The sequence below is a fragment of the Pinus tabuliformis genome, chromosome X (genome assembly GCF_031772625.1).
Source record: "Pinus tabuliformis cultivar Carrire ecotype Pingquan chromosome X, CPIR1, whole genome shotgun sequence".
In the NCBI taxonomy this organism is placed as follows: domain Eukaryota; kingdom Viridiplantae; phylum Streptophyta; class Pinopsida; order Pinales; family Pinaceae; genus Pinus; species Pinus tabuliformis.
Window position 1 is genome coordinate 36,099,314 of NC_142308.1, and position 17,339 is coordinate 36,116,652.

Here is a 17,339-nt window from a genome sequence, read left to right on the forward strand (position 1 = left end):
CACAAGAAAACTCCTTGGCTCCTTTCTCTCACAAACTCACACAAAATTATGATACAAATTGTGCCTTCGTTCCTTCTTTTAAAGCAACTGAAATAGCTAAGTTTAACAAATTTCTAATTAAGGAATGATTTTGTGATTCATTGAGTTAACTAAGTGAAAACTCACATGCAACTCGTACTAGAAATAACTCGTCCTTCCACTTGAGCACATTAGTTAACTACACACCAGCCTAGATCCATCTTAACTCCAGATCTACCGAGCACCGAGAGGGATCAAATCTCTTGAGATGCAAACTTCTTTAAGAGTGAAAGGGGAATTGATCTCTCTGGGCGCTTGGTAGATACAGAGTAAAGATGGATCTAAGCTAGTATTATATGCATGTAGTTGGCATTGAAACATTTTAATTATAATTCACGTTCTCCACATTAAAATGCCAAAACATGCCCCCTCATTTTTTTTGTATGCATACATTTAATTATTTTTATTATTAATATTTCTAAAATATTACATATCAAATCCATATTAAGCATTGAAAGGATTACAAATTTCCCTCATACATTGAATTAGAAAGCAACTATTAATAGAATAAGATATCTTCAATATTTCTCTTTCATGTTAAAATCTTTTACTCAACTAGCTTCTTGAAATATTTTATTTATAACACACGTTATTTTTTTCTTTTTTATTGATATTTTTAAAATTTTATATATCAACTCCATATTAAAAATGAAATAAATTACACATCTCCCTAGTTATGAAAAGTGAAAATATAAGATAATTTTTAATTTAAATTACTTTATTTTTCTCTATATAAAGTAGATATAAAATTATTTTATATCAAATTATGATATATAAGATGGACATTGAAATATTTTACTTATAATTGATGGTAATTTTTTATTATTAATCTATTTTTGTTTTAAATATCACATGTAAACTGAACGTAGAATGAACTACACATTATGTAATATAAATAATACTATTTCTTGTCATCTCCATATTAAGTAGTGCAGAAATTACATTTCTTCATCGTATTAAAAAGTAAATTATCTTTTTTTACTCATCGCCACATATTAAGTAATGAAAAAAGTACATTTCTTCCTCATAATTATCTGTGACTTTTGTTACTTTTATCTCTATATAAAGTTATGTAAAATTAAAGTGCAAATTGAAGTATTTTAATTATGGCCCACATTAATTTCTTTTGTTATTGTTATTTTTAATTTGTTAATTTAAAGTATTATTTTAAATGTAACGTTACGTGACAACATTTCTCCCACACTGGGTTGTAGAGCACCTCTCGGCGCAATCATAGCTCGTCCTAATTTTAAAGGAATCTCCTAATTTTTAGGAAATCGAGCATGTCAAAGAAGAAACTTGAATTTGACTCCTTGAATTAAAGCACGAATCAAGGAATCAATTTCTCGCTACTATTTTCAACACAAGGCTCAAATTTCATTGTATTAGAAATTGTAGCTCGGGGGTACTTCTCCAGTGGCAGTGCATAGCCTGCTGAAGTGATCGAGCAAATGTCACTTTCTAGACACTTTATTTATAAAGTGGCCTTTTAAAGTGATTTAAGTGATTTTAGAAAGGTTGAGTGACTAAAGTGATTTTAGAAAGCCTTTTTTTCCAAAGTGATTTAAGTCATCTCAATGAGAGACTAAGTCACACCCGTTGATCTTAAGATGGCAAGATTTAATGGTTTTAGTAATTAATGAGTTTATAAAAGGAGATGGGGGAAGTGAAGAGGCACACTTTTCAAAAGAGAATAAGATGGCAAGATTTAATGGTTTTAGTAATTAATGAGTTTATAAAAGGAGATGGAGGAAGTGAAGAGGCACACTTTTCAAAAGAGAAAGAGGAAAAGGGGGTTAAGGAGAAAAAGAGGAGGTGCAGCAAGGAAGGGCACAAATTCCAAGGCAACTAGCAGCAAGAGAAGGGCGCATTTATCCATGCAGCTTGAAGCAAGGAAAGGGCACGCTTTTCTAGAAGATTTTTAGCCATTAATGCAGGTTGTACAACAGTAGATCTAGGCACAAAATTTCAGCTGAGATGGCAGAAAATTCAAGGAGAAATATTGTTGTTTTGTACAAGAAAAATTGGCACACAAATCGAGACAGCAAGGACATTGTTTTCTAGACTGTTTTTTGGTGCATTTAGTGTTGTCCGTACAATCGAAACACTCATATAGTCCGTAAAACAGAGGCACAAAATTCTAGACAACGTGTGGCATGATTTTCGAGAGGATCTTGGGCACAATTTTTTAAATAAGTACAACTAATTTTTGGTAGAAATTAATTGCTGTAAACGCAGAAATTTATCTATGAGCATTTAATAAAAAACTCCCCTTCTCTATTGGTTTTCACTTTAGGGTTTCTTCCAGGGGCATTGCCCAAAAATCTCAAGTGTCAATTCTTGTGGGTTTTTACTGTTATCTTCAACATTTAAAGTTCAGATTTAGTCTTTAGCGTTTCTGCTCATAAAAATCAGTTTGCATGTGTTTGAGTTAAAATACATTATTGCCAAAGTTTTTATTGGAGTTGGAAATCTGAGTTTTGACCAAGTGTTTGACAAAATTCCTACATGAGATAATCACATTATAGGTAAAATTTCAACAAGGTATCAAAGTGAGGATGTTGAAGTACAATGGACAGGTGTTTACACAGGTTTATTGCAAGGATTGCAAAAGAGGATTGTGAAGGAAAGTGAACGGAAAAGTGACCATTAGTTATTAGTTAGTCGGGGAAGATGGCTTCCAGCATCAAATATGAGGATATGTTGAAAGGGGTCTCTAACTACTTGCAGTGGAAAGTGAGAATGGCAGCTATTCTCAAGGAGAACAAGTTGTGGAACTTCATTAGCACTATTGTGCCTGTACCCACATCAGATCCTATTGCTCTAGATGTTCATGAGGTGAAGGAAGCAAGGGCATAGAGGATTATCTTGGATGGTGTGAGAGACCACCTCATTCCACATTTGGCTGAGAAACAAATAGCCAAGGAAATGTGGGATGCACTTAAAACTTTGTACGAGGCAAAGAATGAGAACAAGAAAATGACCCTTAAGGACAAGCTCCTTAATAGTAGGATGGTCAAAGGAGAGAGTGTGGTCTCCTATCTCACCAGAGTTGCTTAGGTGAAAGATGAGTTAACAGCAATTGGAGTGGTCATTTCAGACTTAGAATTGGTGCATATAGCTTTAAAGGGCTTCACCAAGGAGTGGGATGTTTTCGTAAAGTGTGTGGTGGGTAGAGAGCATCTTCCAGATTGGAGCAAGTTGTGGGATGACTTTACTCAAGAAGAGATTCGACAGTGTTCTATGAGTAGAGATTAGGTTAAGACAGACGATGGTGACGAAGAGAATGTGTCCCTTGTAGCAAAGGGTAAAGGCAAGGGAAATGTAAAGGGAAGTGGGGGATCTAATTCCAGGAAGACATGAGAAAAGTCAAGTGCTTTGCATGTCACAAGTTTGGTCACTATGCAGGCCAATGTCCAAACAAGAAGAAAGGTAAGAAGGAGAATGAGGAATAGGTAGTTGGTTCAGATAAGGTTGTTGAGTTTGCAGAGAAGTTCAAGGAGATCCCCTCGGTATCTTGTCTTTCGAGGAGCAATGTCGCTCAGTGCAAGAACACTAGAGTTTGGTTTGTGGACAGTGGGGCATCGTGCCATATGACAAGGACTAGAGCTATGTTCCTAAGTATAACAGGTATTAACTCAGACATGTGTGTTGACAAGGGGGTGCACACTACACATGCAGTGAGGGGGACTGGATATGTGAGATTCTAGTCGGAGTCAAGAGGATATTTGGAGGGTGACCATGTGCTTTGGGTACCAGAGTTGCGAGCAAATGTCCTCTCCATGGCAGTTCTGGAGGATGACAAATATGTTGTTATTTTTTGTAATGGGCAAGTGGTGAGTTATCTGAAAGGAGAGAGCGTGGATGTAGCACGAGTTATTGGTATCTGTGTGGGTAGGATGTACAAGCCGATAAGTCATCCTATGGATGGTGAGCCCGGATGGATCTCATGTTCAGTGGTAGTGCCAGAGGCAACTAGAGGAGAGGATTCCTCTAGCTCGGTCAAGAGACCGTCATGGTTTGAGATGACGGATGAGGATGCTCAGGTTGGGAGAGAGGAGTCCCTTAGGAGCATGGGCTACTGGCACAGGTCTTCAAGTCAAGGACAGGTAGCAAGATAGGTTGTTGAGTCAAACGAAACTTCTGAGCCAGAGGGAGCTTCTAGTTCAGAGGGAGTTGCTACAATAAACAATGTGATGGACTTGAAGCTGGACCTCAAAGGTGGTGGACGTGCCAAAAGTATCTCCCTCGCAAAGAGGAAGTGTTAGAAATTGTAGCTTGGGCGTACTTTTGCAGTGGCGGTGCCTAGCCTATAGAAGTGACTGAGCAAATTGCACTTCCTAGACACTTTATTTATTATGTGGCATTTTATATTTAATTACTAAAACTGATTTTGGAAAGTGGTTTTTTCTAAAACTGATTTTATAAAGGCTGAGTGACTTAAGTTATTTTAGAAAGTTTTTTTTTTTCTAAAAATGACTTGTCACTTAAGTTATCTCAATGAGAGATTAAGCCACAACCATTGATCTTGAGATGGAAAGATTGAATGGTTTTAGTAATTAATAGTTTATAAAAGGAGATGGGGAAATGAAGAGGCACACTTTTCAAGAGAGAAAGAGTAAAAGAGGGCTGAGGAGAAAAAGAAAAGAAGCAGCAAGGAAGGGCACAAATTCCAAGGCAGCCAACAGCAAGAGAAGGGCAATTTCTCAAGGCAACTTGCAGGAAGAAAATGGCACACTTATCTAAGATATTTTCAGCCATTAATGCAGGCAATACAACAGTAAATCTGGGCATGAAATTTCAGCTAAAAGCACAAATTTCAAGGAGAAATACTGTTGTTTTGTATAGGAAAAATTGGCCCAAAAATCAAGACGGCAAAGGCATTGTTTTCTAGACTGTTTTCTGGTGTATTTAATGCTGTTTGTAAAGTCTATGCTTGTACAGACCGTACAGCAGAGACACAGAATTCTAGACAGCGTGTGGCACGATTTTCGAGAGATTTTGGGCACAATTTGAGATAAGTACAGCTGGTTTTGCCATGTAATTAATTGTTGTAAACTCAGAAATTTCTCTGTGGGCATTTAACAAAAATGTCTTCTTCTCTACTGGTTTTCCCTTTGGGGTTTTTTCCAACGGCATTGCCCAAAAATCTCAAGTGTCAATTTCTGTGGGCTTTTACTGTTATCTTCAGCATTTAAAGTTCAGATTCAGTCTTCAATGTTTTTGCTCATAAAAATCAGATTAAATGTGTTTGAGTTAAAATAAATTATTGTTGAAATTTTTATTGGAGTTGAAAATCTAAGTGTTGACCAAGTGTTTCCTACACGAGATAATCACATTGTAGGTCAAATTTCAACACATTGTTAATCATTGTCCTTTCATTGTGGAGAGTCGAGACAATGAATTATTTTGTAGCTTTTGTGTGAGTAAATGGCACACCCTTCCCTGCATCCATATTACAAAACTGGAAAACTGATTCCCACAGCCACACAAACTGGCTCCACAATGAAATATTTTGTATCTTTTGTGTGAGTAAATCGCACACCCTTCCCTGCATCCATATTACAAAACTGGCAAACTGATTCCCACAGCCACACACACTGTCTACATGTATCAAAGGCAATTATGTGCTTATTAGGCACCCATGTTTTCGCCATGATTTGCGAGGTCTGCACAGACTTATCAATTTTCAATGCATGAGTCTTTTTAACCCGCTGGTGATTTTGCTAATAACAGCCCTGGTGACTTAGACTGCGGAGCACTCTCCAAATTAACGGCCCCCTTTAAGTGAAGGTCTACACTAAAATCCCATTAGTTTGTCTCTATGTGCTCTAAAGAAAAGCAGCAAAACATACTCGTATGGCCCTAAAAGTATTTTACTTCATTTTCGTCACTGAATTGACCCTTAGATGAGTTTGTATTCCAAGTGGTAATTATTCATGCGATTCCCCGACGGTGAACTTACACGGCACATTTTACCCTAGAACGCTGTGCAGCAAAGAACTTACCTGTTCTTCGAAGGAAACAACCCTGGGTTGAATTTGAGCCAAAGCATAGTGGGCAACCTCCTTGTGAGCCTCGGGCTCTAACTGCCCTAACTCCTGCGCAAATATCTGCAGCAGTTGCCTCGAAGCCACCAGCGGCACATCGTCGGACACCACTGCAGCATGTTCAACAACAGAAATTCTCGATTAATCCACATTCATTAACAATGCAGAGATCGAACTCAAAGTTATGTTCTAGGAATAGAAAGTTGGAGATAGAATTTACTATGATCAATGAAAGCCTTCGCATTTTGAACATTATTGCTGGAGAAAATGGAGGCAAGAATAAGCTTGTACTGCTCTATCTTCTGCCTCTGATCAGTAATGGCAGCAGCGCTTTGCAGAGCGCTCTCTATTTCGCCTGCCATCGTCCTTGAATTTGCGTTGTTGACTCTGTTGGCAGATCGATTTCCCCAACTCCGTTTTTCTGGTTTCACTCCGTTTTTCTGGTTCGACTGTCTGAGGGTGCCTGGGCTCTTCGAAAAGGAAAAATACAAATTTTGTTTTCAAAATAAATAGCTTAAAGACGTTTATATATTTATGTTAAATTTTGTTTTCAATATAAATAGATTAAAGACTTTTGGTTTTTGGCTTCTGGTCCCTCGCTAAACCACCACGATTATTTCTAAACCACCACGATTATTTTTAAACACGTTAGGAGGGGTGAATATGGACAAACATTAGCCACCCCGGAGTGAAAGATAATGCTATCGCTGCTAACGTATTGCCATAACTGTCCTTGAAAGAAAGAAAGAAAGAAATTATTTTGGCTAAAGAAATTATTTCGATCTCTCTTAAAGCATCACATTCCAAAATGAAATGTTTTTCCAATTCTATTGTCCCAAAGTGCAAAAAGTACACACTCATTCTTCCCGAGCTTCTAATTTATAATTTAGCAAAGATCAAAACGTCTAATTTAATTAGTACATGGTAACATGTTTTTTGGAGAAATAAAAATAATAACATTTCCAAAGGTGATGAAAGAAATTACATATTAATGTAATGCTTATTGATGCATTTGTTGAAATAAATCTCAACATGATATAAATTTTACTTTCAAATTTTTAATAAATAAAAAATAAATAATATTAATTATATATAAAATATGTTCACGAGATATAGAATAGATGGTGATAGGGTGTTTTGTTATGTAAAAGTCACTAGTTCGAAACTCTGTTGGCAAAAATCTAGTCATATTAAGCGCTGGTGTGGCCCAGGGCGAGTATGATTGATCCATAAACTATCGTGGATATTCCACTAGACAATTCATCACAACATATAGGGTGTTTTGTTATGTAAAAGTCACTAGTTCGAAACTCTGTTGGCAAAAATCTAGTCATATTAAGGGCTGGTGTGGCCCACGGCGAGTACGATTGATCTGTAAACTATCGTGGATATTCCACTAGACAATTCATCACAACATAACTGATAAAATTATAATTAAAGATCCAAAATCTACATTATTACAATTTTATATCTCTTTAGATATATATATCAATAGATTATTGTTAATAGTGTATGCATGTGAATTAAAATTATGCAAAAAATAGAAAACAGCGAAATAAAAACTCAGAACATGTTTGACACACGATATAACCTCGGAAACTCTTTTGAGAGAAAAAATCAGATGGAAGGAGTGGTCACTCCGCTCTCTTTCTCTGAATGGAAATATGGTCGTGAATACAAAAAAGTATGGTCTGTGGATCGTGGGATAGTACAGTGCACAAATCCTCTTTGTGTATTTTATCTCCTATCTCTCTTGCCTATTTTTGTTCAGTTAAGTATAATTTTATCAGTTATGTTGTGACGAATTGTCTAGTTGAATATCCATGGTAGTTTACGGATCAATCGTACTCACCTTGGGCCACACCAGCCCTTAACATGACTAGTTTTTGCCAATGAAGTTTCGAACTAATGACTAGATTTTGTTAAACACAATTTATTAAATTAGTAATAATGATATATTATGCGTGAGAAATTACACTCAAAGCATTTTGTTTAAAGATAATTTTAGTTTTAAATTTAATTGGAATTATGTTGGAATTGTGGTATCAAGTTTGTGTGAGCAAATTTTATTCATGAAATTTAGTCTTGAGAAGTTTTTTGAAATTTTAAGGTGACTTGATAAGTTTGTTGAGAAAATGAGTGAAAATAGGATCATCTAACTCCTCCATATCAAATACTTATTTGTTATTGGTGATGTTTTTGAATGTCAGGTATGTGTTACAATCTTTGCACAATTGATTTTATGTGTAATTTGTATTTGTTATGAGTAAGAGGGGTTACAAGAGGCTAGAGCCTCCAAATTATTTTTTGTTTTTCTGCAATGACTTTTGATCATTTTAAGTACATAATTTTCATTTCTAATGGGATGGCACATATTTTTCTAATTCTAGCTAAGAAATTAAAGTTGTAATTTCATTTGGATCAACGAATTAGAGATTTTAAATGCCATGGGATTCCATCCATTTTATTGTAAACATTTTTCAGCATGAAAGAAGCTTTATATTGATATTATCAGCAAGGTGCCAAAACATAGACAGTGGTGCGATATTTCTACACTATAAACATGGCGGAAGATATGAAGAGAGTTCTGTGTGAACAGAGTAATGATGGAAATCAGCAAGGTGCCAAAACATAGACAGTTGTGCGATATTTTCCACACTATAAACATGGCGGAAGATATGAAGAGAGTTCTGTGTGAACAGAGTAATGATGGAAATCAGCAAGGTGCCAAAACATAGACAATTGTGCGATATTTTCCACACTATAAACATGGCGGAAGATATGAAGAGAGTTCTGTGTGTACAGAGTAATGATGGAGATTGGAAGCATATTATCTTCAGCTGTCAAACAAAACTGTATTCCAAGCCAGCAGAGAAATTACGATCATAAATAATAAAAATTGGAGATGTGACTCTAAATAATTTGTTAGTTTTATCAATTTAAATTTATAGAGTAGATTTTTATATTCTATCGTGACTAAATTTCATGAATGAAATTTGCTCACACAAACGTGATACCACAATTCCAACATAATTCCAATTAAATTTAAAACTAAAATTATCTTTAAACAAAATGCTTTGTGTGTAATTTCTCACGCATAATATATCATTATTATTAATTTAATAAATTGTGTTTAACAAAATAGTTGTCTCACTTGTTCCAAAAGCTAACTAAATCATCTCATTTTGGATTAAAAAAATACTAACTCAAGACATCATCTAAACCATCTCTTCTCATTTTAAAAATATGTAAGAGTTTTAGTCAAAAATTCATGTAATAAAATATAAGACCAAGGTCATACGACATGTATTCCAAGTTGAATGGTGATCAAAACATCGTAGTGTGGGTGTTCATTTGGTTTATTATGGCTAAGGAAATTGACAAAGGCAATGGCAAAGATTTTGGAAAGGCAAAATGCCATTTGTGGCAATTTGTTTATGAAAATAATGGGAACTAGGAGAAAAGGAATATGAAAGGTCACAGGTTGCATGCGAGGAGGAAAATCAAGGAAAATAATGGAAATTGAAGAAAATATGATCCAGATGGATGTTGGTGGCCACCCACCTATCCCATTTTGGACCCCCACAACTGTCTCTTTCAGTCTTTTCAGTTTCCTAAATTGCAGCACAGTTTACTATTTTTAGCAGTTTTTCGGGTCCTGAACTTCCGGAGCCATTTTGAGGCCCTAAACGACGTTTTTTTGGGATTCTGGGGCAACATGTGTCCATGGACCGATGTTGCCTCCCAAAGTGGTAGTACTCGGATAGATCTTTCTAACGAGCTATCGTACGCGTCAAACGGAGATCGTATGCCAAAGTTACGACCCCCGGAAATTGATGTACCAATTTACCCAAACGGGGCCCACAATTTGGCGTTTCATCTTCTAGGGTTAGGTTTCGGGATGTGAAGGGTTTTCCATTGTTTCTCAACAATAAATAGGCCTTCGAGCCTCATTGTAACACAGTCCGAACAGTTCAGAGGCATGTAGCCGACACATCTCTTCTCAGAGATAAGCTACCATCGCCCTAGCTGGGTTATTTCTATTTGTAAGCATATTTCAGTATTTTACAATAATGAAATGAAGTATTATTTCCGCTGCATCTCTGTTTTTATGGTTATCGCATCTCTGTATTTATGGTTATCTCTGTAATCTATTGCGTTCCTGTTTAAATCCGGATCAGTGGTATCAGAGCGGTCTGCTTTTTCTCTGTTTTTCTTTGCATGTCCCCAACGAGGTTGGGATATAAGGAGTTAGGGCTTGAATTGGTCGAACCTTTGCAAGACCAGCCTCGCAAATCCCGACGGCCTCCCATGGCGGATGAGAAGAAAGACGAGGGAGCAGGAGATCCTATCAAAATCTTGCTCGAAGAAACCCTCGAGCGGTAAAGGAACGCGATGATGGATAGCTTTGCGCAGATCCTTCAGCGGCTACCTAGAGGCGACGCATCGACTTCCAACAGCGACTCTGGAAATGCCACACCGTTTAAAGTACAAGTGAATTTTGAAATCCCCATATTCGAGGGAAAAATAGACGCAGATGCCGTAGATAAATGGTTAAATCTGCTAGATGGGTATTTTTCTGTTCACGAATTTTCAAATCGAGAAAAGATAGTTTTCGCTCTTCTCAAAGCAGCCCCCCACGTCAAGGACTGGTGGGAAACTTATTGCGAGCAGAAGAATGAAAGTACAGGCTCACTATTTTCAGCCGCACCCACTTGGAATGACTTCCGGGATGCCATCACGGAGCAGTACTACCCTGTCGGAAGCTATGAGGACAAATACATCAAATGGACCACACTGCGGCAGGGACGAGACCAAGATGTGCCGGAGTTCACAAACATTTTTCATACCCTTCGCACACAGTTGGGTATCAAAGATTCTGAGTTGCATCTGGTACTCAAATACCGTGGCTGCCTGCACAGATACATCCAGGAAGAGATGGTGTTCTTGAACATTTCCTCACTCGGCACAGCATACCGATACGCTGTCAAAATCGAGCAAAAGTTCAAACAGAAGAAGCGAGACTTTGGATCTGCAAATCCGAAGCCCAAAGGACAAAGCCAAGGCGGGGTGACCCAAGACAACCCGTCGAAGTTGCAAGAAAAGAACAATACCACGAAGCCAAAGAAGGACACAGGAAAGTGGTGTGAGTTCCACAAGAGTCCCACTCATAACACAAGTGAGTGTCGGACCAAGCAGTCGCTGGTGGCCGAGTTGAAGGCTTCCAAATCAGATGCATGTTCCGACCCTGAGCCAGAACCCGACAAGGGGAATGGCAAAGGGAAGCAGATCATTGATGCGGATCCCAGCGCCACTGTTGCCACCGCCAAGATCAAGAAAAATGAGCCCGAAGATCCAGAGGAGGGGGAGCGTCTTTTCCACTCACAGATGTGGGTGAAGGGTTCGCCGCTGCAATTCATTGTCGACAGTGGCAGCCAAAAGAACCTCATTTCAGCAGAGGTCGTGAAGCGGTTCGGCCTACCGACTACACCGCACCCGCAGCCGTACAGTATCGGGTGGCTACATGAAGGACGAGATCTCAAAGTTCGCCAGTAGTGTCGCCTTCCCTACAGCATCAAGCCCTTCACAGACGAGGTATTGTGTGATGTTACACCTCTGGATGTTTGTGATGTACTATTAGGCCAGCCATACTTATGGAGGCGACATGCTGTGTATGAGTCAAGGCCTCGTGTTGTCATTATTTCTTTGAATAATTCATTATACAGGATACCAGAGGTAGCCCCACCTACTGCCACATCCTTGATCACTACCAAGAAAGGCAGCAAGCTCATATCACAGACCAGGAAATTCATTTGTCTGGTTCACTCCCAAAATAAGGGGAAGATCGTTGCTACATCCATGACCCCAGCAAAGGGTTCCTCCACGCAGCAGCAGCAGCAAAGGGATACGGTCATGACAGAACACAGGAACAACTTCTCCTCACCCACAGGGGTACCACACAAGTTTCAGGTGGGCGACAAAGTTTGTTTACATCTGCAGAGAGCACGCCTTACCAGAACCCATCAGAAACTCAGGTGACTCCGACATGGTCCTTACACCAGTACCAAGACTACGGGCAACAATGCTTTGAAGCACAACATTCCTCCATTCCTTGGCTTGCACCGAATGTTCAATATGGACCATCGTCAACCATGCTTCCCACCATCACTGGACACATCAGAGATTGCAGGACAAGTTCAGCAGATGGAGGAACTCAACGCAATGGGGACCATTGCTTCCTAAGGGGGGAGGAATGATCCAGGTGGATGTTGGTGGCCACCCACCTATCCCATTTGGACCCCCACAACTGTCTCTTTCAGTCTTTTCAGTTTCCTAAATTGCAGCACAGTTTACTATTTTTAGCAGTTTTTCGGGTCCTGAACTTCCGGAGCCATTTTGAGGCCCTAAACGACGTTTTTTTGGGATTCTGGGGCAACATGGGTCCATGGACCGATGTTGCCTCCCAAAGTGGTAGTACTCGGATAGATCTTTCTAACGAGCTATCGTACGCGTCAAACGGAGATCGTATGCCAAAGTTACGACCCCGGGAAATTGATGTACCAATTTACCCAAACGGGGCCCACAATTTGGCGTTTCATCTTCTAGGGTTAGGTTTCGGGATGTGAAGGGTTTTCCATTGTTTCTCAACAATAAATAGGCCTTCGAGCCTCATTGTAACACAGTTCGAACAGTTCAGAGGCATGTAGCCGACACATCTCTTCTCAGAGATAAGCTACCATCGCCCTAGCTGGGTTATTTCTATTTGTAAGCATATTTCAGTATTTTACAATAATGAAATGAAGTATTATTTCCGCTGCATCTCTGTTTTTATGGTTATCGCATCTCTGTATTTATGGTTATCTCTGTAATCTATTGCGTTCCTGTTTAAATCCGGATCAAAATAGAAGCCTCATTAATAAAAAGGCTTCTAAGGATCAATTCACAAGCTTTTGTCAATGTAGACTTTTGTCAGATCAATTTTGGAGCTCTCTCTCTATTCTCTCTCTCTCATACTCTTGGACACTTAGAGTTTCTTGGAGCACTCTTGGAGAAGTATGACATACTTGGGATTTTGGAGCAAGAAGGCAAAGGAAGAGCAGGAAAGTGCAAGAGGACATCGAGATCAACAGCTACAACGAGTTTTGCTTGCAGGTACTGAGTTGCATGTATGGTTTCCTTGTTAGTTTTGACATGAATGTCATATGCATGTGGTTATTTGGTTATGATCTGTCATTGGTATGGAGGATTGCCCAGATTAACAGTGGTTTTGCCTAGCCTTACCATTTCCTAGATAGCCATGGTGTTGTGGGTTTTACTTTTGTTTTCTTGTTGGTTCTCCTATTCCTTTGGTTGTGGGTTGAGTTATTAGTTCTTGGAGCCTTGGTTGGACAAATGCTCTAGAAGCCCTGTAACAGCATGGGTTGAGTTAATAGTCATGGAGCCTTGGTTGGACAAATGCTTCAGAGCCCTTGGTGGGTTGAATTACTAGTCTTGGAGCCTTGGTTGGACAAACGCTCTAGAGCCCAGCAACAACTGTGGGTTGACTGATCCATGTGGATATTGGTGGCCACCCTCCTATTCCACTTGGACCCCCAACACTATCTCTTTCAGTTTTAATTGTAGCACAATTTATATTTTTGGTAGTTTTTTGGGTCCTAAACTTTTGGAGTCGTTTTGAAGTCGTAAACAACAATTTTAGGGAAAACGGAGAGTCTAAAGCAATTGTAAATGAGGTTACCAAGTTGTTTCCGGCCTACCCTTCGAGATCTTTGAAACGAGGTATTATGATAGCCAAACAGAAATCGTGTGCCAAAGTCACAACCCTCAGAAATTGATGTACCAATTTACCCAAACAGGGCCCACGGTTTTGGCGCTTCATCTCATAAGGTTAGGTTTCTGGATGTTTAGGGTTTTCCATTATTTCTCAATAATAAATAGGCCTTAGAGCCTCATTGTAACACAGAGTTTAGAGGCATGTAGTCGCCACATCTCTTCTCAGAGATAAGCTACCATTGCCCAAGCTAGTTTATTTCCATTCTATTTGTAAGCATATTTCAGTATTCTAATATTAATGAAATGAAGTGTTATTTATGTTGCAACTCTATATTTATGGTTATATCTGTAAGTTGTTGTGTTCATGTTTAAGTTCATATCATTAAGTTACTAGTCCTCGAAGCCTTGGTTGGAAGAAATGCTCTAGAGCCCTGGACAACTTGGGTGGAGACCAATCTAGTGATGGTCAGTGATGTCCGACCATAAGGTGGAATCACTGGTTGAGGGTTGAGGTGGTTTGGCCTCTAGAATCCCTGGTTCAATTTTGTTAGATTTGTTTCATGATATGTAACACCCTCCTCCCATATCTACCCAAGTAACCCACCAATCAAGGTAAACATGTGACGAGAAGTTACTATGATATGATTCGACCTCCTAAGTCACGTTAAGGAAGTGGAACTGACAAAAACACACCATACAGACCTTCAACATCAGCAATAGGACTCCTAGGAACCATCCCAACCTTTCTTCTAACCAGCCCCTAAGTCCTACTGAGTTTTTAAGTTATTAAACCTCTAGACGGTCCCATGCTATGGGCATGCCATCATCCAGAGAGCTTTGGACGCTCCCACAAGCATCCATGTCTACATCCAGGGAATATTTCCAGCAAACCTGTGCCAGAGTCCATAAGATTTAAGGAACTTTTCAAGCCCATAATTCCGGCCACTGCCTGGAACTTATTGTAACTTCCGGAATCCATTAAACACGTGATGACAAGACTAATAAACCAAAAACTAACTCCAGGGTTAGGCCTAACCATCCCCAACCGAAACTGACGTTCTGTCAAACACTTGGCATCAAGGAAATCTACAGGTCTAGGATACAAGACAGAGCATGAATGATCTGGAATTTATCCAGGACAAAGAATGAAAGGTATTACAACTCATGTCCACGGATGTGCCTATGTTACTCATGCAACGGATTGATAAGATTGCTAGAATACATAGACATTGAGGCAATCAGGGAAAACATAACAGTTAAACATGTAAACAAAACAAGTTTAATAAGGAGTTCACCTAATGCTCTTGGGTTACGTCTCCTGGTCCAGCCTTTCAGTTGTGCCCTCTCTATTATGTTTTCAAGCAGAGTTTTTACAACAGTGAGCTCAATTCGAGACTCACTAAACAGAATGGAGTCAATAGGAATGGAGTGCACAAACTCTCCTTACTAAAACTTGACCTTTGAGGGTCACAGTAGTATGACAAGCCTATGCCAAGGAGTTTCTTGAACCTCTCAAGCCTTCAGTGGAGTACATAGACTCTCTCTGACTCTCTCTGGCTCTGTCTAGCTCGATGCTGCCTTCAGATCAGCTTGGCTTCTACTCTCTGTTCTCTGCTATTAGCTTTATTCGTCTCTTCATTGTTTGCCTCTGTGTTCTTGTCCCCTCTGCTTTGTCAGGTCCCGACTTTAAAGCCAGTCTGTTCTTTGACTGCTCGTTTCAGCTTCCCGACCTTTTGGTTTCCCTTCCTCTGTCCGTTCGAATTCCTCTGCTTTGCATCATCATCACCGGGTAACGCCTCGCAGGGAGGTGGCCACCTGTTTGCTAATGAACTAGGTGTCAGATTCCCTAAATCATATTCGAATGGTCGTTAAATATGTTTGCTTCAAGATCGCCCGCAAACACGAATCGTTTGCCAACTCATCATCCACGTCGGACTTCAAATCCCCTGTCATCTTGCTTTTTAACCTGTCAAATCCAGTCAGTCATCGGGACGTATCTCCGTCGTCGATCTGGACCCCCCAGATCCTACGGTCATCCTTCATATCAGGCGGACAAGTCGCACGACGTTTACCCATCTGATGCGGGCGGTTTTCTCTCTCATCCGTCGGACGCATGTCGCTCGATGTGTGGCATCGGGCGGGACTCAGTCAAAACTGCTTACCGCCTCGAGGCCTTCCAATATCCTGTCGGTTTGTGGAATCCCATGCTACGAAATCGAAACAGTTGCTTTTCCATTTTTCATAGCAATTTCGGGTCCGGTCGCTTCGGGGCTTTCCTTCACTGAGGGGGACGCCTTAATCGCGTATCAGAATCCACCTCTATTTCCCGAATTAGCCTCTGGTTTTTCCAGTTTTGTGCCATTGCGCTTTACCATGGGCCAACGGTCTGCGCGCTTGACCGAGGGTCCTCGTTGCTCCGCTCTTGCCACAACTGCAATTGTTATGAGGATTCCTTCTAATAGCTTCGATCTTTTCTAGGACTTGAATCTTTTATCATAATTTGAAACAGTCATGAAAACTTAGAGAGTTTCTAGGATCTGATTCGGATCACAACCTTCCCACTGAAAAAGCTTTTGGACCACCAAAAGTTGGTTTTCTTTCAAGCATCAATCAAGTGAGGGTATTGCTTCCTCGCTTGCTTAATTTCTATCCATTTCGCACTGCTTGACTTTGAACCTTTGAATCCAATCCTGAGGTACTCAACGTTTCCTCTGCGTGTAGTTCTTACCTTCCTGTCTAGAACTGTATCTTCCTACAACTCATTAAGATATTCAAGTAACAGATCATCAATAGAAGGTGATTGACTCTGCTCTTCGGGATCTTCAATTAATGAAGATTCAAATAGTCTCAAGTTGTCTGCATTAACAACTGAGTAGATGTGCATGTAAGCTGGTAGATAAAGGCGAAAAGCATTCTCACCAATTTTCTCAAGTATCTTGAAAGGTCCATACCTTATTGGCTTCAGCTTCTTACCTTCACCTTGCATTCGATCTTTGTTGATATACAGCCAGACTTGATCACCAACTTGGAAACTATGCTCCATCCGATGCTTGTCATGCCTTACCTTGTACTTGGCTTGGCTCTTTTCCAGTTGTTCCTGTACTGCCTGGTGAATCTCTTGGATTTGTTCAATGAACTTGGTTGCCTTGTCCACATCAATGTGTCCTTCAACTGCTATGTCTTTACCAAAGACAAATCCAAGGGAGACCTTGGTGTGAAACCAAAACATGTCTCAAAAGGAGATCTCTGTGTAAAAGAATGTTTACTCGGTTGTAAGCATGCTACACATAACATAAATTTTCATCCCAAAGTTTGGGATGCTTGCTACAATAGCCTCTAAGCAACTGGATCATTGTCCTGTTGACCACTTCTGTTTGGCCATCTGTTTGCGGATGAAAAGTTGTGCTTTTCTTCAGCCTGGTGTCCATCAATTCCCAT

General features: G+C 39.6%; 1 protein-coding gene across 1 annotated transcript in view; it reads right to left on the reverse strand.

Annotated features, from left to right (window-relative positions):
* Positions 1 to 6,626, reverse strand: part of COP8 (Proteasome component (PCI) domain protein) — an 82,566-nt gene extending 75,940 nt beyond the window's left edge. The window contains exons 1-2 of the mRNA XM_089452883.1: positions 6,349 to 6,626; positions 6,087 to 6,238 (exon numbers count right to left, since the gene is read on the reverse strand). Of these exons, the coding sequence (XP_089309009.1) occupies positions 6,087 to 6,238; positions 6,349 to 6,490 (294 nt within the window). The 5' untranslated portion in view covers positions 6,491 to 6,626. The remainder of the gene's footprint in view (positions 1 to 6,086; positions 6,239 to 6,348) is intronic.
* Positions 6,627 to 17,339: the final 10,713 nt, after the last annotated feature.